The 23,717-nt window shown below is 33.8% G+C and overlaps 1 protein-coding gene and 1 long non-coding RNA gene across 2 annotated transcripts; one reads left to right on the forward strand and one right to left on the reverse strand.

Annotated features, from left to right (window-relative positions):
- On the reverse strand, positions 1 to 594 carry LOC148194951 (uncharacterized). Its single transcript, XR_015780575.1, has 3 exons — positions 559 to 594; positions 315 to 464; positions 1 to 138 (listed from the first exon to the last, which is right to left on the reverse strand). It is a non-coding gene; the product is annotated as an uncharacterized LOC148194951 (long non-coding RNA).
- A 20,111-nt stretch (positions 595 to 20,705) lies between these two features.
- LOC124849127 (polygalacturonase-like) lies at positions 20,706 to 23,106 on the forward strand. The gene is made up of 4 exons (XM_047327003.2): positions 20,706 to 21,229; positions 21,903 to 22,192; positions 22,281 to 22,509; positions 22,617 to 23,106. The coding sequence occupies exons 1-4, from the start codon at positions 20,774 to 20,776 to the stop codon at positions 22,833 to 22,835; spliced, it is 1,194 nt and encodes a 397-aa protein (XP_047182959.1). The 5' UTR covers positions 20,706 to 20,773; the 3' UTR covers positions 22,836 to 23,106.
- The last annotated feature ends 611 nt before the right edge of the window (positions 23,107 to 23,717 follow it).

Here is a 23,717-nt window from a genome sequence, read left to right on the forward strand (position 1 = left end):
ACAATAAACAACAGTAAATAAACAAGGAAGTATGATGCAAACCTGATCCTTCACCCGTTCCTCATCATATTCTTGATTTTGACGTTTGAATTCAGCAATGGAATTCTCAACCTCTTTGACGAGATCCTCGGTAGCAAACTACAAAACACACAAATGCACAAATCATTTTTATAAGCAAAAGTGACCTTTATACTTAGACAGATCACTGAGAATTGGTCCACTTGTTCCATATTTTGACAAGGAGAAAGAATTTGTTGTCAGCATGACCTGAACAAATATGTATATAATGGACACATCTTAAGCAAACATGTTACCTGCAGATTTTCACGCCTATATATATCACCCACTGCCAGATTCTGTTTTATCAAATTTGTTATATTTTCCTTCTGATGCTCAAGATATTGGTTCACAGCCTTTGGACTTGAGAGAGATGCCAGTTGTTGCTCACTTAGTTTCATTTTTGCCTGAGAGAGATCAGAGTTTGTTTGTCTTCCCATTAAACTGTGAATAAAAATGTAAAAAGATTGGCCTGAAAATGACGCATCATGCAATCAATACCTGTATTTCTAATAGGTTGGCTCCATAAATTAAATACAGTCCTAACCTTTAAATAATTTCAGTCTTAAAGGTGGTGTTTAATCCTACATCAACTAGAAAGGCAATTTCAATAGAGCTAATAAAGCTTGAATTTCACTTTACAAGTTTATGAGATTGAATTGGACTTTAAATCCAAATTCTAAAATGGATGTCTACCAAAAATAATGAAGATGATGATGATTACTCGGTATATCCATGTTAGATGCAAGTGTGCTTCATTATGCACACATAGAAAACACGTGCAAGGTACATGGTAATAACCTAGGAGATAAGACAAAATCAATCTAATGTAATATTACCTTAGAAATCTGATCTAAGATAGCATTATCAGTTGCTTGTTCTCGAGCTGTTTGCTCCACCTCTAGGCATCTCTGTAACAATAAGTCTTTGACCTGACAATTCATGCTAGAGAATTTTACTCTGATTTCAACTCAACAAAATTCCTCACTTCAGTTAACAATCATAGAACGGGTAAAAAGGTCACCTGCTCCACTGTGCTGCATCCAGGGAGAAGCTTATCAGCAATAGAATCATCCAGTTCTGGCAAATCTCTGTAAAAAAAGTTCTTTGCATTCAACCTGTTATGAATGAAAGAGAGTTTTAATAAGCATGATCAGTATATGCAGCAAAAGAGGTTTTTAAGCAATCTACAACAAGCACACAAGCAGAAGCAATATATAACCATATAGAAACAAAACAAGAAATTAAAATTGAAATGATACCAATAAGGAGTTGGACACTAATGGGAAAAACTGTAGTCTTTAAGGAAGAAAAGGTTCAGGCCAGATCCAGTAAGCCTACCATGTGGAAAGGGATTAACCATTCATTTCCAGGACCTGAGAGATTAGGCACATCTCCATCCCAACAGCACGAATAAATTAAATAAGAAAAAAAAAAGTAAAAAATTATGGCAGATTCCCAGAACAAACTTAAAGTTAAAAATGCAATCTTCACAGCATCGTCAATCAATCTACACTCATTCTTTCGTTTTTAGGAGAGAATAATTCAGCACTGCAATTTTGGATCAACCTTACATTGACATCATCTACCAAACCAGAACACAACTTCCTTATCCCCTAAGAAACTAGATTACATGTGTTAAATTCTATCTCATATATATTACAAGAAAATATACTTAGTTTTGAATCACAGAGAAAATGAAGTTACCCATTTCTATTTATCAATGAAAACAAAAAAGATTAAGGGAAAAAAACACATTTTGTTGAACTAAACCTAAGTTTCATTTTCCCTGCTTGGTTCAGATGTTCTGATTTGATGCAGAGCACACGTCTTTCATTTGGAATGGAAGTGAATTAGGGGTTTTCATTATACATTTGCACACAGTTCATTCACACAGTTCATTCACAAGTTCAGAGCACACCTCTTACCTCGTCACAGACCCCTACATTGGCCTCGCCTTGCGATAGTGGAAGCCCTGGTCACGCCGCCACAGCACCGTCGTCACGCCACTACAACACCGTCGTCACACTGTCACAACACTGTCACCACACCGCCACAGCACTGCTACAGAACCCCCAAATCGCCACAAACGACCAACCACCACAACCCACAAGGCAGCGTCACCGAACCTAGCACCCAACCCCCAAACCACCGTCAATGAACCAACCAAGCAACGGAGACTAGAGCAACCGTTAATTCACGGCACGAGCACAATGGGGAAGGAAAGGAGAGGGGAGCTGGAGACGAGGAAAGGGGAGGGAAATTGGGGAAATTCTGAGTATATGGGAACGAATACCAAATTCGAGAACTTAAATTATCGTGGACATTACCGAAGGCCAAAGACCCTCGGTATGTTATGTCTGACCCTCGATAAATAACTTAATGAGAGCCGTCGGGAAAGCCTTCGGTAAATGATCCTTACCGAAGGACTGAAAGGCCGTCGATAATATGCCTTCGGTAATCAGCACATTTCCTGTAGTGGAGGTTAGTAAACAAAATTTACCTTTATCTTAATTTGATGATGATTCTGTAATTCATATAGTATAACACATAGAGGTATTGTCTACGACTATAGAGAATTGAAATTGGTGTCTTATGGACGTAAATTAAGTAAACTAGGATTTTTATTGAAATATTGAGGACTGTATTCTTAATTTGGGATGTATTCTTAATTTGGGATGTTGTCTTTGTGCAACATTAGTTATAAGACAATCAATAAGGGATTGTTATCAACCTTTATGGAGAGGTGACATAGAGATACAAACACCTTTCATCTTTTTATTAGTGAGATGACCATAATACTAGATGATATATATGAACTACTTGGTATACCTATTATGGAACATATTTGTCCATTTGTACATCTTGAGCTTGTTACTATTGTGTTGCTTTTGGTGGAGTTACTAGGAGTAGAATAGTCAAATGTGACCTAAAAAATGAGGCATTGTCGTGGGGGCACATGTCAGACTTAATTGGCTGAGAGAGGTGTACAAAGACTTATTCCTCCAGCACATGGGAGTTTGCAACATAAGCGTTCTTATTGCATCTTGTGGGGTGTGCTATATTTGCAGACAAGAGTGTGACTTCTAATAATGTGTTGTATATATATAGTTGTTTAGGGATGTGAGGTATTGTTGCAAATATTCAAGGGTAGTCGCCACGTTGATACATATATATGAGTAACTAAATTATGCATGCTTTGCTCACATAAAGCAATTAGATGTTATAGGGCAATGATATATAATTTGAATACAAATTAAATTTGAATCACCGTGGAATCATCATGCTCCCCACCAATAAATAGAGTCACCACTATCTTTCTCACCTCCACATTCAATAAAAGAGATTAAAAAAAATATTTGCATTAAAAAAAATTATTAAACCAAAAATATGCAAGACAAAAGAACAAACCTCTAGCCACTTTCGAAATGGAAAGAAAATGGATGCTCATAATAACAACGCAGTGACACACTTTGTGTTGGCTGAGGAAGGAAAGGAGGAGATTGAAGAAGTGGTGACGAAAGTGGCAGCGTGGTTCACGTTTGGCCATGAGGAAGGGAGCAAAATGATTTTTGCAGTGGAGATCTGATGGAGCGACATCGCAATTGAAATTTTTTTGCTGGGAATACAATGTTAACCAGACGAATATGTCTCGATTATTTAAAAAACCGCTACTTAAAATTTTTGAAATAATTTCAAAAATGTCACGAGTGACATTTCTGTAATTATATATAGAAATTATAGGCAAAAGTTCTTTAAAGAATTGTTGCCTATAATTTTTGTAGATAATTATAAAATTAGCACTATCTATATCTGTAGATATTTTCAGAAAGGCTACTAATGGTATTTTTGAAATTATTTGCAAAGCTACAAATCAAAACATACACAATTATATATTTTAGTTACCGAAGTCTATAGTTATGAATTTTTTTTTAAAAATATTATCAGATTTTAAAATATTTCGTTGTAAAGTCTTGAAAACTCAACCAGCCTCCACCTGTCAAATCCCATTTTAATTACCCAAATACTCTGTTCAAAATTTGTGTTAAGAAACGCACCCAACCCCACACTCTGACCATCATTAAATGCACTCGCGCCACACGTGCAGTGCCATTAAAACGCACTCACACCCACTCTGCATGCAACTGCCAAGTGTCGCTTTGGAACATTCGAAATCGTTAGTGGAATCCAAGTGGCAGCAGGAGAATGGACGTTCGTCCTGCATGGGAAGGGGAAAATGATTTTCTAAAAAACTCTTCCCACTCTTCTGCATGCTTCTTCTTCTTCCCCAAAACTCTGACCTTCCAATTCTCTACCTTCTCTCTAGAACCTCCATCTTCTCTCTACCATAACTCACTTTCTTCTTCTCCGATCAAATTTCAGAAACCGTAGAACCATCCCTGGAGTCGTAAGCTTCGTTTTGAACCGATCACCTCAACGTTCTGACACCGGTAAGTTTCTCTTCTTCGTCGAACGTTTTCTGTCTCATGCAAAGTCAAACTCTGGTTGCATGAAGGGTTAAGTTCTTAGTATTTCTTGGCTTTTATGGTTAGATCTGATTGGAAGAATTAAGTGATCCCTTGAGGGTAGAAAACTGTTAGCGGACGAACCAAATACTTTGAGTTAGGACGTTCACTACTGATCCAAGTAAGGGAAGCTTATTAAGTTTAATTCATGTGTATGTGTTGTGCTGTATGACGTGTGTAAATTTATGAAGTATGAAATCTGTATTATTGATCTTTGGTATATGATCTGGATGATGAGATGATATATGGAAATTTTGAAATGTGCTGTGATATGAGTATTTAAATGTATGAAAGTTTATATTGAAAAATGAGTTACTGTAAGTGAGAATTTGAATATGAAATGCTATGATAATGAACGTTCGTTATCGAACGGTCTTTGACCGTTCGGTATTCTAGTAATTCCCTTGATAAACAGAACTCTTCCATTTGGAAAGAATACTGATTTAGGACGAACGCCCTCTTATAGTGGTCTTACGTTTGAGCGTTCGGCCAAACGTAGGTACTCTGAGTGTTGTGTGAGAAATTTAGAAGCTTGAAAAATACAAATTTCTATACTTAGTCAATTCCTAAATAATTCACTTCCAAATGGTTATCTTATAAATTTCTATTCTATTCATATTTCGTATCAGCTATGGGTCTCGACCCAAAGCGTTCGTTACGAGTGTCGCTCGGTCTTATACCGAACGCTCGTCCTTACACTCGATGACCAAACGTATGTATATAGCGTTCGTCCAAATATTTAATAAATATCTATTACCGCGTTCGGTCATTGACTGACGGTTATTCTCTTTTATTAATTCGTACTCGGTATCAGCATCTAAAAGCCTTGCGGTGTATTTATTCTTTTGGAGTTGATTTATAGTTAGTATACTTAAATTATTCCAAGTATAAAGTGAATCGTTCTAGAATCAGTTCATTTAACTGATTCAAGTGGTCATAACGTCCGTCCTTGAAAAGACGTTCGTTTCCTTCCGTTCAGAATCGAGAACTTCTTTGGATCATGTTAACGTTCGTCCTCATTATGAAGGGGGCTGAACGTTTGTCTTTTTATGGAATTAAGATGAAGTATGAAAATGATATTGAGTTGCAAAATTATTAACGATGAACAGTATATGAGGTGAAACTATGGTTGTGGAATTTGGACGAGCGTTCCGTGGAGGAACGACTCTTGTATTAAGTATTGAGAAGTGTGTGGTATGAGTGTGGTAAAGCTGCTGATGGCAGTTCATCCTGATGTTCCGTGAGTGCTCGTCCTCAAGTAGAGGGGAGTAGGTCATGTGTGGGAACGGCAGGAGGTCCTAGTCCTTCTGAGTACTTTGGACTGATAGGGCTAACCTCGGGTGGCAGCTGTTGTGTGTTTATCAGTTACTACATCACCCGGGTGCACGAACGCCTGTAGATACACAGATTCATGCAGTCCGGACGGTCTGTCTTATGAGAGTTTTTGGATGATTTTATGTGTTGAGATATTTCTATAAATACTGATATGTTGATTTGTATGAATGACTTATGAATTAAATTTATATAAGCTTACCCTGTGTTATTTCCTTGTGTTGTCGTTCGTACCTGTACGTCCGTCTTGTCTGTGCAATGATCATCCGTGTGGATGTGAGTAGACGGAGAGGCGTTGCTTGAAGAAACGCTGGAAGAAGAAAATTTGAAAGACGCCAATCTGGTCGAAGTAGAGGTTAAAGCCGAGCCCTAGAGTGCTCGTTAAGTTTAGTCTTTAAGTAATTCTGTTTAGAAAATTTTGAACGTTCGGTTACTGTTTGTAAAACCGTTCGTCTCTGAACCTGGAAATACTGCTGCGTTGTATTTAACTCTGTACTTAAGCTGTTCGACTTTATTAGGTCTTTATTAGTGTAAAAACTGCACTGTTTTACTGTTAAATGTAATTAATTTCTGATTATGGTTATTACTGTATTTTGGGATGTTACATTCATTTTTCTTAAAAACAAATTATATTGAACGATTTCGAAAGCCTAGTAAATGACAAGTATTTCCTTATTTATTTGGTTTTTTTTTTTCTAACTACCTTTTTCACAAATGATGCCTATTGGTATTTCTAACGACATGGTAGATGCATGATATTATATACAGTTTAACATTTTTCTTAATATCTTTGCCTACTTATTCCTCCAACTTTGCTTTTAATGAAATTTACGTTGAAATTCGTTTCTTTCATATTCTTTCATCTCTCTCGTTAGCTTCCACCGCCAATAACATGTATAAAACTTTGAAAAATCCCAACTCAACATGTAATTTCCGAAAACGGCTTTGACTTGATTATTGTGATTTAACTTTATTGGTAAGTTATATGCAACGAAACTTGTGGCATATTCTTACGATAGATTAAGCAACTCCCATGGTTCATGCATCATACAAAGAAATCCCCACGTCGTAACAATCATCAATAGTAAACTCAATTCTAAATATTTAAAAATTGTCGGCCAAACCTATTGTTTGAAAAAAATATGTTCGAACTTAGAAACTTATTTTTTAACACATTTTCAAATAGTAAGTTATACACAATCACAAACTCTGAGATCATGTAAAAAATTATTTTAAATTCGTTCAAAGAGTCACTACTTAAGTGAACGAGTACCCTCAAATTAACAACAAGCAAAGTTGAATCTAAAATTTTGACAATTTATTTAGAGTATTTTCAGGAATATAAAATTTATACTATTTTGCCTTTTTCACGTCACTTTTAATTTTTTTTAAATGTAGCACGCAATTGACTTACTATATGGGATTTTAGTTTGAAAGAAAAGCAATACATTATTTCGTAACGAACCTAACCCACTTCAAAACAGTGATTATTCTAGTTGTTTCCAAGTGCAGTTGCATGACATATTAGGAATCACAAGAATTGACAAAAAGGCGTTCGTGTGAATTAATACACGAGAAACATGCATCTATCTATGTAGATCTAGTGTAACACCGCCTACCCAAATTCGTTATCGGTAGGTTTCTTAAACTTCCAAATCTTGCAAAAAGGCAACATAGATAACATTGAAAATGTCAAACAAACTGATATTCCTTGTAAAATAAGTACCATGAAAAGGAAAAAAATAAATTAAAACAATTAGTTAAATCATTTTTAAATATTAAATGACATTCATGTTTACGGCGATATTTCTATGAAGATTGATTTGATATTCATTAAATCTTTTATTTTCATTACAGTGGAGAGAAACCAGAACAATTATTTTTTACTATTTGTAGTGATTAAAGAACTAATGTATATCCCGTCGAAGTAAAAAATGGTGTATTTTCGTTCTGGTTAAGAATCGAGGAAAAAGAAAATCTATTGTCTCAGTTGATTTGTACTAAGGCAGTAAGGGAGGGTTTTGACAGCGATTTTGTTTGCAACCAAAGCTATAGAGTGTATTTTATATTTTATTTTTTGTTTATTATCTCGGTTCTCTCTTCAATCGCTGTCATTTTGTTTTGATTTACTGCCATAATAATGGACACTTTGTTCGAAACGGTAAAAAGTTCCATTGTGTAAAAACAAAACCTGGACAAAAATACAAACAAACCATTATTTTAAGAACTAAAACAAAAGAAACCACACCGTTAAATGGCGAAATGAAGCAGAATGAATGGCACAACGTTGGTTCGAGATTGCATAGGCGAACAAAGAAGATGAACTATTCTATCCTTTGACTTTTCTTTTCTTTAACCCTAGTACTAGCTATCTCAATTCATAAGAAAACTGAGGCAATCACTAGTAAAAAATTGGGTTTTTACAGCGCATATTATGCCACGGTTCACTAGGAACCGCAACATAATGGTGCGCGGTGGCAGTTTTGTAAATAATCACAGCGTATATGCCGCGGTTCTGTGGAAACTGCGGCATATACCCCTATCAATTTATTGCAGGGACTGACTGAGTCAGAGAATTTCAGAAGTTACAGGAATATATGCCGCGGTTCGCTGGAAAACCGCGGCATATACCACAGTAACTTCTGAACCTCTCCGTCAGTCAGAGAATTTCAGAAGTTTCAGGGGTATATGCCGCGGTTTTCCAGCGAACCGCGGCATATACCCCCTGTCATCTACTGATATTCCCCAAAAGGCAGTTGGGGAGACAGTTGTATTCAGCACGTTACAGGGGTATAGGCCGCGGTTCTCAGAGTAACTGCGACCTATTCTCCTACCTGAAATAAATTTAAAATGAATTTGAAATATTTTAGAGGAATATACCGCGGTTGCGCGCTGAACCGCGGCATATAGTTTAAAAATAATTTCAAAAATGCCATTTAGGTTATTTTTTCAATGAGTATAGGCCGCGGTTCGTTGTGAAACCGCGGCATATAACCATCTTATACCGCGGTTAAGTAGTGAACCGCGGTAGATTCATGAGTCAGAGTTAAAATATAAAACTTTGGAACAGTATCGTCTTGTTCGCGCAGACAGACACGCTGCGAGCTTTCTCTCCCGCCGACCACCCATCATCTCAGTTCCCTCGTTTCTTCACCGTTTAAACTCAAAATTGTTCGGTCATTTCTAATTTTTGACGATAAGAAACAGTTTTAGCCGATCAAAATCGTTTGAAACGCCTGTCATTCCTCTCCGCTGCCATTTCCCTTTGTTGCACCAAGCTTTTTCGCCGCCCCTGTTCCAGGTATTTATGCCCTTTTGCATTCTTAACATGATTTCTTCATTAGTTTTTGCATAATAACAATTGCTATAGTTTTGGTAATGTATGAAATTACTATAGTTTTGGTAATGTGTGGTATAGTTTTTGCTAAAATTTTGGTAATGCATGAAATTGTTATAGTTTTGGTAATGTATGGTATAGTTTTTGCTATAGTTTTGGTAATGTGTGTTGTAGTTCTTGCATTATTTATAAACCTTAAAATATTATTCACTAAGTTTGATTTTTAGTAGCTTATCTTTTTATGTAATATTTAGGAATATGGATCGAAATTGGATTAATTTACCACGTATTAGTGCTGAGTACGAGAGAGGTGTAGAGGAATTTATACAATTTGCGCAACGTAATGAGGGGAGAAGTGATGATGAAGTGAAGTTTAGATGTCCTTGTGTGAACTGTTTTGAATGGGAGAAAGTTGAACGCAACTCAAATTAGAGAACATCTTATATGTGATGGTTTTCTAAGATGCTATACAACATGGATATGGCACGGCGAAGAAATGCATTTTCCCACTAACTCTCAAACTGTAAATGTTACTGATTCCACCATGGAAGAAGATCGACCGGATGAAGACAAATTGGAGGACATGATCCGCGATGTTGGAGCAGAAAATTTTGCCAAAGCTCATGTGTATGAGACGATGTCGACTGATGCGGAAACACCTTTGTATGTCGGTTCAACTAAGTTCACACGTTTGTCAGCGGTGTTAAGGCTCATGAATTTGAAGGCGAGTAATGGATGGACTAATAAGAGTTTTACAGAACTGTTGACGTTGTTGAATGAAATGTTGCTAGATGGAAATACACTGCCCACTCGTAATTATGATGCGAAGAAAATTCTTTGTCCAATGGGTATGGAGTATAAAAGGATACATGCTTGTCCCAATGACTGCATTTTGTATAGGAAAGAGTTTGAATTTTTGACAAAGTGTCCAAAATGTGGCTTATCACGATACAAGTCAAAAAACAATAGTGAAGATAATGGTCAGATAGAAAAAAATGGATCTGCTTTGAAAGTAGTTTGGTACCTTCCAATAGTGCCCAGACTTAAGCGTTTGTTTGCGAATCCCAAAGATGCTAAAAACCTTAGATGGCATGCAAATGAGAGAAAAATTGACGGGCTGCTTCGTCATCCAGTTGATTCAAAGCAATGGAAAAATATTGATCGACAATTCCCCGAATTTGGTAAAGAGTGTAGAAATCTTAGGCTTGGTTTAGCCACTGATGGAATGAACCCATTTGGTAATCTGAGTACCAATCACAGTTGTTGGCCAGTTATATTGATAATTTACAACTTATCTCCTGCATTGTGCATGAAGAGGAAGTACATGATGTTGTCTATGATGATATATGGTCCAAAGCAGCCTGGAAATGACATAGATGTTTATCTAAGCCCACTAGTTGAAGACTTGAAGGTTTTGTGAGTTGATGGGGTTGAAATAAATGATGCATTCGCTTCAGAGACTTTTATGATGCGTGCAATGTTATTTTGCACCATTAATGACTTTCCTGCTTATGGTAATTTGTCAGGATACAGTGTCAAGGGTCATAAAGCGTGTCCTATATGTGAAGAAAACACTGCAGCTCATCAATTGAAACATGGAAGAAAGACGGTGTATCTACGTCATCGGAGATTTCTAAAACGTAATCATCCATATCGAAGGTTAAAAAAAGCATTCAATGGAGATCAAGAGAGGGACGAAGCACCAAATCCACTTACTGGCCTTCAAGTTCTTGAAAAAGTTAATAAAATACATCATGTATTTGGGAAAACATCCAAGAAGTCATCTGTAACGACCCCTTGAAAGAAGAAATCAATATTCTTTGATTTTCCATATTGGTCAAAGTTAGATGTTCGACATTGCATAGATGTGATGCATGTAGAAAAGAATGTGTGTGATAGCTTGATTGGTACATTACTCAACATTCAGGGAAAGACAAAAGATGGAGTGAATGCTCGTTTGGATTTGGTTGACATGAATATCCGAGAAGAGTTGGCACCCAAGGAGATTGGTAAACATACTTATTTGCCCCCTGCATGTTACTCAATGTCTAGACAAGAGAAGATAAGTTTTTGTGTATGTTTAAAGAGTATCAAAGTACCACAAGGATACTCTTCAAATATGAAGAGTTTAGTGTCAATGCAGGACTTAAAGCTTGTTGGCATGAAGTCTCACGATTGTCACGTCTTAATGCAACAATTGTTACTGGTGGCTATTCGTGGAATTTTGCCCAAAAATGTTAGGCACACCATAAACAGGTTGTGTTCATTTTTCTCGTCAATATGTAGTAAAGCCATCGATCCTACAAAGTTAGATGAACTTCAAGGCGAGATTGTTATCATCTTGTGTCAACTAGAGATGTTTTTCCCTCCATCTTTTTTTGACATCATGGTACATTTACTTGTTCATTTGGTTAGAGAAATCAAGTTGTGCGGACCGGTATACTTAAGATGGATGTATCCTATTGAGCGTTATATGAAGATTTTGAAAGGGTACGTTAAAAATCCATATCGTCCTAAAGGTTCGATGATTGAAAGGTATATTGTTGAAGAAAGTATCGAGTTTTGTTCAGATTACATGACATCAACGAATTCAATAGGAGTTCCTCGCACAGCATGGTTGAATAAATTTTCTACAAGTAAAAGCATCCGAGGTGTCAATGTGGTGACAAAAGATCGCGAAGAATTGTTGCAAGCGCATCTTTATATATTGAACAACACAGATGAGGTGATCCCTTTTTTGGAAGAAAACAAAGCCATTGTTAAGAATAAAAATCCAAGACAATCAGAGAAATGGCAATTGATGGAGCATAACAAAACATTTATGTCTTGGTTTAAATCTGAAATTGACAAAGAGCCACATTCTTCTGAAACTTTATTGTGGCTTGCAAATGGTTTGAAGTTTGATGTCGTGTGTTGTACAGGTTATGAAGTCAATAATTGCACATTCTATACGAAGACTTTGGCATTGGCAACTTCTTGTTATGTCTATGCAAGACAACTATGCTTTGTGGTTCTGTTCATTGCACAGGCCTCCTCCCACACAACTCAAACAAGCAATTGATTAGTAAGAACCTCAATGTTTGGACTTTCTTTGTTATATAAATGAATGCTAAAACCTTTTTTTATATACAGTTCTATTCCAGCAAGTATGATGATGGGTGGGAGATCAATTGTTAATAGTAGAAAGATTGCTTGGATTTCTCTCAAGGTTTGACATATGTTAAAGTCATACTTTGTTATAATTGTTTTATTTTAATGTTATTCACTAACTATTATCAACTGTGATGATATATTGTAGTGTAACAGACAAAATGGGTCATATGAGTGCGAATACTATGTAATGTATTGGATGACCCATATTGTTCGTTCTCACATCACAAGTCGCTGGGAAACGATAATATTTAACTTTAACAAATTTTGATTTTTTCCCAAATGTTGAATTCATATACACTAATTAATATGAATTGTCTTTTGCAGAGATTCAAGACTACTACACCAGTTCCTGAGAAGTCACTATTATTCATTAGGAACGCTGCTGCGAAGTATATAATTAGATTATACAATAGCTCTTAGATTTAAACATTGCATTTGATTAGATTGAATTTTCTTAGACTTTGTACTTTATTTGATGTTGAAATACATTTGAACATGTGTTTGTTATGTTCAAATTGAATTTGTGTACATGTTTTTATGTGCAGGTCTGTTTTTGTGGTAGTGGATATCACAAAAACAGACCTGCAATTTTAAAAAACTGCAGGGGAATATGCCGTGGTTGTAACCACAACCGCGGCATATAGTGTTTCGTTTTTTTAAAAATGAGACATATGGCCGCGGTTAGTGCTAGAACCGCGGCATATACTGGAGTCTTTTGCCGCGGTTGAACTGCGGCATATCGTGGACAAATTTTTTTTTTTTAAAAAAAATTGGATTTAGGCAGCGGTTCCTTTGGACAACCGCGGCATATTCCGCAACCTATATACCACGGTCATAACCGCGACCTAAAGTCTCTTACTTACTACCGCGGCTGAATATGCCGCGGTTCGTAAACCGCGACGTATAGTGAAAAATAACCGCGATAAAATCCCCTCGTTGCACTAGTGAATAGAGTGGATATTGCCTTGGTTCTACTAAAAACCAAGGCCTAAAGTCACCCGAAAAATTAAAAATAATAACTTCAATGACATTTTTGAAATTTAATTCAAACTTTAGACTTTAGTTGGCATTATAACCAAGGCATAAAACCCTTATGGCACTAATTGCACAAAAAACCGAGGCATATAGTCTTGTCCAAACAATAAAGAGAACGAAATGATATAAATTTAAAACAATTATGGAACTGGTTCTACCTCTAACTGAAGCTATAGAGGAGATACAACCTCAGTTTTATAGACAACCGAGACATATAGTCTTGTCCAAGACAGGTGGGTAGTTGAAACGTTTGTCTGTAAAAAGGATGTGAGAGCCTATGGCCTCGGTTCTGAAGACAACCGAGGTATAGTCCTGTTAAGAGATTTTGGTAGTTGAAGTATTAGTCTGTGAAGATCTATGACCTTGATTTTATAGACAACTGAAGCCTATAGTCCTGTCCAAACATTTTGGCGGTTGAAACATCAGTTTGCAAAAGGAATGTCAAGGCCTATGACCTCGATTCTGCAGACAATCGATGTCTATAGTCCTGTCTAGACATAATCGGTTATGCATTAGTATGTCTATTTTTTTTTTTACTAGTGTTCTTTCCCGTGCCAAACTAAATGAACAAGGAATGTCTGTTATAAATTATTTTCTTCCATGAACTAATTGAGGAATGAAGCCATAGAGTGACTTTTAATACTATTCATAAACTTTCAAAATAAAAATAGTGGTAGGTCCATAATTAAGTGTGAACTTGCATAATAATGCGAGAAAAATGAAATGGATAATATAAATGAATGTTGATGAGTAGTTGTGAAGGAAAAACATGGATGCATCTGAAGCTGCGAATCATGTGTCTACACCTAAAAGTTATAGATTAGGGCTATATTTGCATGCTGGTCAACCAAAATCACATGGCTCCACAAACTGTATAGTTGCCATGAACAAGGAACCATGAAACAACTTCGTATTAGAAGTACCATTTTGTACGCTAACAAAAACTGTACACACAGGAAATTTGGGTGTGTTGTGGATTATATACTTTGCAGAAGACAGAGCTCATTTTCAGACACAACATGTGAGCCCTCTCCTGTGCCTCCACTTTTGCATTCTTTCAATTACATACATCAAATACTTAACTTCTTATATTCTTGAATTGCAGATGGTGAACGCTTCATTATATATTTTCAGAAACTTATGAGATTCATTATTTTATTTAACAACTGCTATAATTGTTTGTGACGTCACAATCAAACAAGACCCTTTAAACATTAGATATGCATGATTTAAATTTGTCTCAACTATCTATAAAACATGGAAGTATGTCTTAATGTGATCCAGATTACTTATATTAGACAGAATCCATGTTGTCTGTCACATTTAACTTGTCTGTCACGCTAACGAACTGTCCCTACAAAAAAGCAACATAAAATTAATTCTCAAATATTAGAATTGTTTAAATTCTAGTGTTATTAGAATCACTTTAACATTCTTTGACATAACGTAAAAGATTACTTTCTTTTTAAAAGCTAAAAACGTAAATTTTTTAAACTTTTTAATAAATAAATATTTATGTTACTGTTGTTGACTTGATCCGCGATAATAGAGAATAGAGTTAATTTAACAAACTTTATAATAGTATACTAATTATTTTTAACCTTTTTAAATGAAAATAAATATTTATGTTAATTTTAGATTAGTGTCGGTTTAGAGTTAATTAAATTGACAATAGTTTATATATTTTTAGTATTTATATTTATTTAAGTTAATGTCACTTTTTTACTAATTTATGTGTCTTTATGGTAATGAATAGGAAGGGTAAAAGTTACTTTTAATCTAAAAGTTTATATTTAATTAAAAATGACAAAAAAATTTAATTCATAATTTTTCTTACTTAATCTTTATATAAATATCTCTCTCCATATTCCTTACACACTATCTTCCTTTACATTCATAAATTTCACCACAGTCATATTTTCGTTAAAGAATTAGTGTTCACGATTGTCACACATGTGACATAAATATGACACTACTACCTAATTAAGGATGGTTTTTGTGTGTTTGCATCGAGGACTAGATATTGATTTTCTTTTACTGAGGGAACTCCAATTTCGATAAAGAAATTGGTATACATGTAAGATAAATTAGTTCAATTTGTAAAAATAGAAAATAATTATTGAGTTCACTTATTACAGTAACAAACTACAAATAAAAAAATAAAAATATATAATTTTGTTTGAAAATATATTTCAGAAATTGTTATTTATATACGAATAAGAGACATAGACTTTCTTAAGATGAATATATACGTGTTCTACATGCAATAGTGTGCCCGTCAACCAGTTGAATTTAATATTGGGGATGTCTATAATTCTCTCTTCAAAGTAAGAAATTATTATCTCTCTAGATTTGGTAGGAATGAACAATATTACTAATTGTAATAGGAACACATAATGAACTTAGTGTAGTGTGGTTCAATTTGTTTCTCTGATACAGTTTGTGACCTTGTTTATGCCTTATTGTGTCGTTCCAATTCTGTCATGACTTGTTATGTACTACTCACCACGTTTTGCTTTCATTTTATTCTTGTGTAATTAAATATATACATTATACAACATACAAAATTCTAGACTAGTTCTGGTTAATTCTTTAATATGATTTCAAGAATAAATGCAATCCTTACTGTCAAGCATTTTATTATTGGGTCTGAACAGTGTTGTAACTAATAACCTCCAACACTGAACTCTGTACTGGTACCTTGTAAGATGAGCATGTTGTGTACAAACTGCAAAGAATCAATTCAACATTTTTTTTATATAGCAAACTTAATTTGGGATATAATAACAATCTCACACATCAAAACCATGCAACATTTTTTGAAATTAATGAGAAGTATATATGATCATAAAAAATAACATTTTGTTCAAAAATGCAAAGGATGAGAAAGAGATGGCTCAAGAGTTTGGAAAACCTAAACCAAACTTAATAATGAAGTCTTTTATTTAAAATTTATTTTTTTATATAAAATTATTTATTAAATTTTGTAATTAATTTTATTTAACTTTCACACTGTTATCTAATTTAAATTCATGTCCTATCCATTACGGTAGAAGGGGCTTTTCACGACAGTTAAAATAACTCTTCAACAATGATTTTCGAACCCTCATAGATTTCAATGTCGTTAAAAGTTTGACAAAAAAGACAATGGTTAAAACAACCATCATCAAAAGTTTCAAAAGATCATAATTATTTTTAATCGTCGCTAAAAGTCATAAAAAAATAACATGTTACATGTCACGATGAGATTAACAAAGGCAAACCTACCAATGTGAAGCAAAAAAAACATCTTCATTCGAGTGTTAAAAAGCACAAAAGTTTTCCATGAGTTAATCATTTACTTGCTTATAAACCGTGAAAATAAATAAAAAAGTAGACAAATTATTGAATAAATGTAAAGTACCAACCATAGGCGAGGAGGAAAGTCACAATGAGGATTTTGTAGCATAGTATGGATAGCTTCGTGGAGGAGTTTCGCAATGTAGTGTGTAGAGTTTTGCATAGGAGTATCATGGTGTGGGTTTACAACAAGATGTGAAAGAAGTTTGCTGTGTGTAATGAGATCGGTAATGCTTCACAATTGAGATTTGTGTAGACTAGTTAGCGACTCACAAAGGTTTACCATTGACACTAACGACGATTGTGAGATGAAAAGGGAAGACAAAATGAAAAGGTAAGGGAAAAATAAAATAAAAGCGCAAGGGGCAATAAGAATCACTCAAATGAAAGTTACATCGGATAAAGAAGCATGTTTTCTTTTTATGAAAGTACTACATATTTGACGACGGTTCTCAATATAACTATTGTCATTTCTGAAAGTTTAAATGACAATTCCCTATATATTTATCATTATTTCTTGTATGTCCCATTTTTAACAACGACTTTCTATATAAATGTCATCATTTATACTTTTAATGACGGTTATTTAGACAACAAACGTCATCAATCAATATAGTCAAAAGTCCTTCTTGTATTATTTTATTAGAGAATTCATTTTCATCATCTATCAAAAAGCTTAACAATTCAGTCCAAGCGAAAATTTAAGATCCTCATTAAAATAAATGCTAAAAAGCTCTCGAAACTCGTTAATCGAAAAGTACGAAAAAAAAAATCAAATAAAAGAAACACATTTATAATTCTAATACAAATTCAACAAATAGAATAAAAACATTACGGACACAGATAGAAAGAAAAACATTATAACCATATAAGGGTAAAATAAAATTCAATGAATGAAATATGCTAAAACCCTAAAAAAAAATAGAAGAAAAAGAGAGAAAAGGAGGAATCAATAGATGAGAAATCATATAGGATAAAATGAGAAAATAGAAATAAAAATTAATTATAAGATAATAAAGATAATTAATAATTTTTTTTCTTAGACCAAATTATAATTTATTGAAAAATAATTTTAACTTATTAAATATCATTTTTAATACTAATATAAAGTTAACGGACACGGATAATAATTTTGGTTTAATTTTATTTTCTAATATAAGATTATAATTAATTTAATAGAGATATATAAGTACTAAATTTTTGGAGGCTTTTTATTAAACATAATTTTATAATTAATTTAATAAAAATATATTCAAAATAAAAAAATGATATTTTTTTTCTTAAATATACTTTTATAATTAATTTAATAAAGAATATTAGTACTAAAAAATATTTTGAGACCTTTTTTAAAAATTTAAAACAAGTGTTTTACCAGCTTTTAGCCCTCGAGCGTTGAGGTTTATATCTCGTAATGCTCAACTGAAAACATTTATATTTGAGATCCTCATGTTTGTAGAGGTCCAATTGTATATCTAACATGTTTTTTTATTATGAAAAAAAGTTTTAAATAATACGTACTAATGTTCTATTGGATATAAAAGTTGAGAAAGATTCACGTAATACTTTGAGGTTTTAAACTAATGTATCAGATTCACTTGGTAATTATAGTCAGAGGAAGAGGTCTACCCTATATTTATTCACCTTCGTCTTTCAACATGTAACATAAGACTAATTTAATATGTTACAATCTTATGCACATTATTTAATTAAATAACTATATCCTTAAACTAATTCTAATAATAGATTTCTTCTTTAATATATATATATATATATATTATGGTAAAATTTAATATAATAATTTATATTTCATGTGAGAAAAATACTTAATTACTCGAAACCCAAAAGATACATTTTTATTCTCGTATAATTGAATGACAATGCTAAATATATTTATTATGTGACTAAATATACCTTTTATCGTTTTATTCCCTAACATAAGAAACATATTATTACATTTACAAACTTGATTTTGAGTTATTTTAATTGCGGTGATTAGGATGTCTACTCTTTTCAAAATTCATACTTTAATTTTTGTGTTTTTCATCCATAAACACTTTTTTCCGAGTACATAATCTGATCCCTAATCTATTGCCATTTTTAAGTTGAAAAAACAAGTTATGTGGTTGTGTATAACTACCTAATAGCTAACTGTTGAATGCAATAAATTTATTCAGTTTTAATTGTTTGACTATGTAATTTTCAATGAAATAAGCATTAAAACCTTTAAAATTCATGACATTCAAGAAAGAAAGTAAAATCCGTTGATTGCTGAGTTGAATTGAGAAGTGGATTCAAAACTTTGGTCACAGAAAAATCCAAAATCGTAACTTACAAAATTTGGATAAGACATTCTCTTAGCTCCGATATCAATGTAATAATACCAAACACGTTTGAAAAAACAAGTTATTCCTAGGACCAACTTAGAACGAATCCTAAAAAGGTTACCCAGAGCTCAATTTTTTTTATAAGTAATATAATTTGATCAAATATACAGAGTTTTCCAAAATACAGAGTTCATAATTCCTAAATCAAATATATTAAGTAATATTTAATTTACCCTTTTTTTTAAATGGTTGGTAAGTCATTTGTTTATATTGAGATTCAGTAAATATATGACTTATACAACCTGCAACAAAATTTCAAATACACAAGTAACACGTGTATTGAAAAAAAATTGAGCCGTTTAAATTGTGAATTATTTGCTCATAAAACATCCCAGGTGTAAAGTGTATAATATTATCAGAAGACTGAAACAAAAATTAAGTCTCACATCGAACACGGAACCATTTCGAAATTAGTCAAACCCCGCTACATTGCGCCACAGATACAATTTTATTTATAATGGCTAGTATTTTTCTTATTTTTATCATACTATCTCCAACCCTTGAATAAAAGTATCATCTATTTTAATATATTTAATAGTTTTATATAATTTAGGAATCGAGATAAAAATATATATTTAAATTCGAGGATGAGCATTCAAGATTTTTTTATATTTTTATAAACTATATCGTCACTTTTGGATTGCTTTTATTTTACAAATTATAATTAAAATTTTAAATCTGAAACTTACTTATATACCCACATGTTCGTATTTGACACACTAATTGAACTATTGGAGCATACGGCCTGAACAGCCACAATGTTCAGTTATAGTATATATTCGGTATATATGCTACAATAATTAACTCCGGAAAATGAGTATGAAATGATGGCGTGATTTAGGGTTTTAAACTGTGCACCATGTTTGCAACCTACGAATACCATGTCAGTTATTGGTCTATTTCCTTATTTTGTCCAAAGAAAATTATCATTAATTAATTTATATTTAATAATTTTCTTTCTATTTTCATGCAACCATATATATATATATATATATATATATATTATACTTGAGTTTTTTATTTAATTTTGTTTACATCCTCCAATTAAACTATGAATAATAAATAAAATTATGTTATTCATACAAAGAAAAATTAAATTAGTTCAAATAATTAAGTTATCTTTCATTTCATTCATTAATTTTCAATCCAATTAAAAGTAAATATTTATTATAACTCAAAACTTGATATTATGAACATGATATTGTAGTGACCAATCACGCTCTCAAGTCTTGTGTAAAATCTTAAAGTCGGAAGGAGATTAAGATAATGGAACTATAACGCACGCAAAGTGCACTTACCGGTAAAACAGGTTCTCCCTTTCAAAAGTTGGGCGCGACTTTTACTTTCTTCCCATTTCATTCACACCTTAAATTATTTATTTTTTATCAGTATTAAAAAAATAAAATAAATTATAATTTTATTTATTCTTTATTATGACAATACATGTAGCAAACCAACCAGTACAGTGTGTTGTCCCCTAATTTTTAGCTATAAATACTCTCTCAAACCGTTCCAACTTCCACTCAACATTCCATATTCTTCACCACTTCTACCACTTCATCTTTCAACTTCTCACTACCACCGCATTCAACGCGACCAAATTCCAAAAAATGGCAAACCCAACACCAAAACCTAGTCCCATTCTCGTCCTTCATGTCATCCTATGTTGCTGGTTGTGTTCGTCCATTGTTATGGGAGCCACTTACAATGTGGTCAACTTTGGTGCCAAATCAGACGGTAAAACGGACTCAACCAAGGCGTTCCTCAATGCATGGGCCAAGGCTTGTGCTTCAACCAGCTCTGCCTCCATTTATGTGCCACGAGGAAGGTTCTTGCTCAGAAGTGCCACCTTTGGTGGCCAATGTCACAACCAAGCTATCACCTTTACCATTGATGGCACTCTGGTCGCTCCTTCTGATTACAGGGTCATCGGTAGTTCCGGTAAGTGGTTGCAGTTCGAGGGTGTGAATGGGGTTTCCATCCGCGGTGGGGTGTTGGATGGCCAAGGAACAGCCCTGTGGAATTGCAAGAACTCCGGCAAAGGAAACTGCCCCACCGGTGCCACGGTGTGTTTCATTTTCATGCACATTATTTTATTTTATTTTTTCAATTTTTTAATTTAATGTTGGAGGTGGAGTTGGCCTTGGTGAGTAGTGAAATTTGGTTTTATTTAATTAGTGGGGACTCATGGAAAGGTTTTCAACTGCTATAAGTGTGGTTTGCTACAAGAAGTTGAAGCAAATATCAAGCAAGGAGTTAGTGGCAATAATATCTACTACTCATAATTAATAATTAACAAATACTAATGATATGTTATATGGTGGCTAGAAGAAGGTTTGGCAAATTAATTTGAAGTGAGGAGTTAGTCACAGCATTAACATAACTAATACTAATTAAAATATAAATAAAATAATAGGTTATGTATGGTTAGTTTGCTAGAACAATAGCTATTGTTGACCTCTGGATTTGTTGATAATTTGTCTCTAACTGAATCTTGTTCGTTTTTTTCAATCATTACAGTTGTATTCAATACTAAAACCTAATCACCCTCTGATGCAATCATTTGCCTTGAATTTAATTATACACTTAATTATTTGATGGTGTGTTTTATATACCAATAAGCCAAGTGTACTAACATAACCATGTTGGTGTGTGCTGTTGGCTCTTTGTCTGTAAAATAATAGTAATTCTTATAAATTTATTCTAAGTGACGGTCGTTTGGTTTTGTGTTGTGTTCAGACGTTGGGTTTCACCAACTCGAATAACGTCGCTATTAGTGGGTTGACCTCGTTGAACAGTCAAATGTTCCACATTGTGTTCAATGGATGCCAAAATGTGAAGTTGCAAGGAGTGAAGGTCATGGCGGACGGAAACAGCCCTAACACCGACGGCATCCACGTACAAATGTCCTCTCACGTCACCATCCTCAACTCCAATATTCGAACAGGAGATGATTGTATCTCCATAGGTCCAGGAACCACAAACTTGTGGATTGAAAACATTGCATGCGGACCAGGACACGGAATAAGGTCATCTTTCATTCAAAATAAGAAAAAGCTACTGTGTTATTGTTTTCGGTTGTTCCATAAGTATGAACTGTTGTATTGGATTTTGCAGCATTGGGAGCTTGGGGAAAGATTTCAAAGAAGCTGGTGTACAAAATGTGACTGTTAAAACGGTTACCTTCACCGGGACTCAAAATGGCGTCAGAATCAAGACCTGGGGGAGACCCAGTAACGGCTTTGTGAGGAATGTTCTTTTCCAAGACGCTATCATGGTCAATGTCGAAAACCCCGTTATAATTGACCAAAATTACTGCCCAGGAAACAAGGGCTGCCCTGGTCAGGTATGCATGCATATCGTAATTACACATTATCAAAGAAAAAATAAAAACATAGTCTGATACAAGTTGAACTGATGTTGATTTTTGTTTGCACAAATAAAATATAACAGGCATCTGGAGTGAAAGTGAGTGATGTGACGTACAAAAACATTCATGGAACATCTGCTACACAAGTTGCTGTGAAATTTGATTGCAGTTCCAAGTATCCATGCAGAGGGATCAAGTTGGAGGATGTGAAGCTCACATACAAGAACCAACGTGCTGTATCTTCCTGCAACCATGCTGATGGAGCCTCGCTGGGCTCAGTTCAACCCCAGAGTTGCTTTTAGACCCTAAAATATGTCATCACCATCCTGCACAAAAAATATACTATTAAACCAATATTCTAGATGGAGTCATATAGGACAAGATCATAGGCATACAGTGTGTCGCTACGTATATGTTTTTTTGTTTTTGTTTATGAATAGTGTATCAGCTTGTCACAGTTTGAGGCGTTTGTAGCCCATTGTGCGGCTGTGTGCATGGTCTTACAATTGTTATGGACCAGTATGAACATTTTCATAATTGTATTTCTTTTATGAAATATATATTACAATATTTATGGTACTTTTATTTTCCTTTTTGTCTATTGATTCTACCATTAGCTAGGCCATAAATTTTCTTCTATGAAATATAAATTACTTACACTGATTCACAGATTTTTTTAATAAATTAAGTGTGATGGGTTGAATTTGATACTGTTTATGTCTCCAAAATTTCGCAATGGGAGCTTTGAATCATCCCATAACACATTTTTCAAAAGTAAATATTAGATACAGTAGTTCATAATAGAGAAAGTGAATGTCCATTTTTGCACTGAAATTGCACATAGTTCAATCATGTTAAAGAAGATAATTTGGAAAAAACAACAAATTATCATTCATTGAATATCAATTCAAGGGTTTTGTTTTGTACAAAAAAAAAGTCTGCAGAACATGAGATAAATATTAACTGCTAATTATAGAGAAGATTGTGAAAAGAAGTTTTATCAGTATCTTTGAGAAAAAAAATCAATAAACTGGTTGACAGAGACAATAAGGAGAGGATGACGCAACTAGCAAAGAAAATAAAAACATTAAAAATGAAAGAAAATAATAATATAATTTCATAAACGAAAATGTGTATGTATAGAGTTACAAAACTTGTATAGTATAATAGGTAGACCAAACGGT

Source organism: Vigna umbellata, chromosome 7, assembly GCF_029865625.1.
Source record: "Vigna umbellata cultivar VRB3 chromosome 7, Vumbellata_1.0, whole genome shotgun sequence".
Classification (NCBI taxonomy): Eukaryota; Viridiplantae; Streptophyta; class Magnoliopsida; order Fabales; family Fabaceae; genus Vigna; species Vigna umbellata.

Coding starts and splice junctions, on each gene's coding strand:
- LOC124849127 (XM_047327003.2), top strand. CDS start 20,774: ATGGCAAACCCAACACCAAAACCTAGTCCCATTCTCGTCCTTCATGTC. Junction 21,230..21,902: donor ACTGCCCCACCGGTGCCACG/GTGTGTTTCATT, acceptor TGTTGTGTTCAG/ACGTTGGGTTTCACCAACTC. Junction 22,193..22,280: donor GGACCAGGACACGGAATAAG/GTCATCTTTCAT, acceptor TGGATTTTGCAG/CATTGGGAGCTTGGGGAAAG.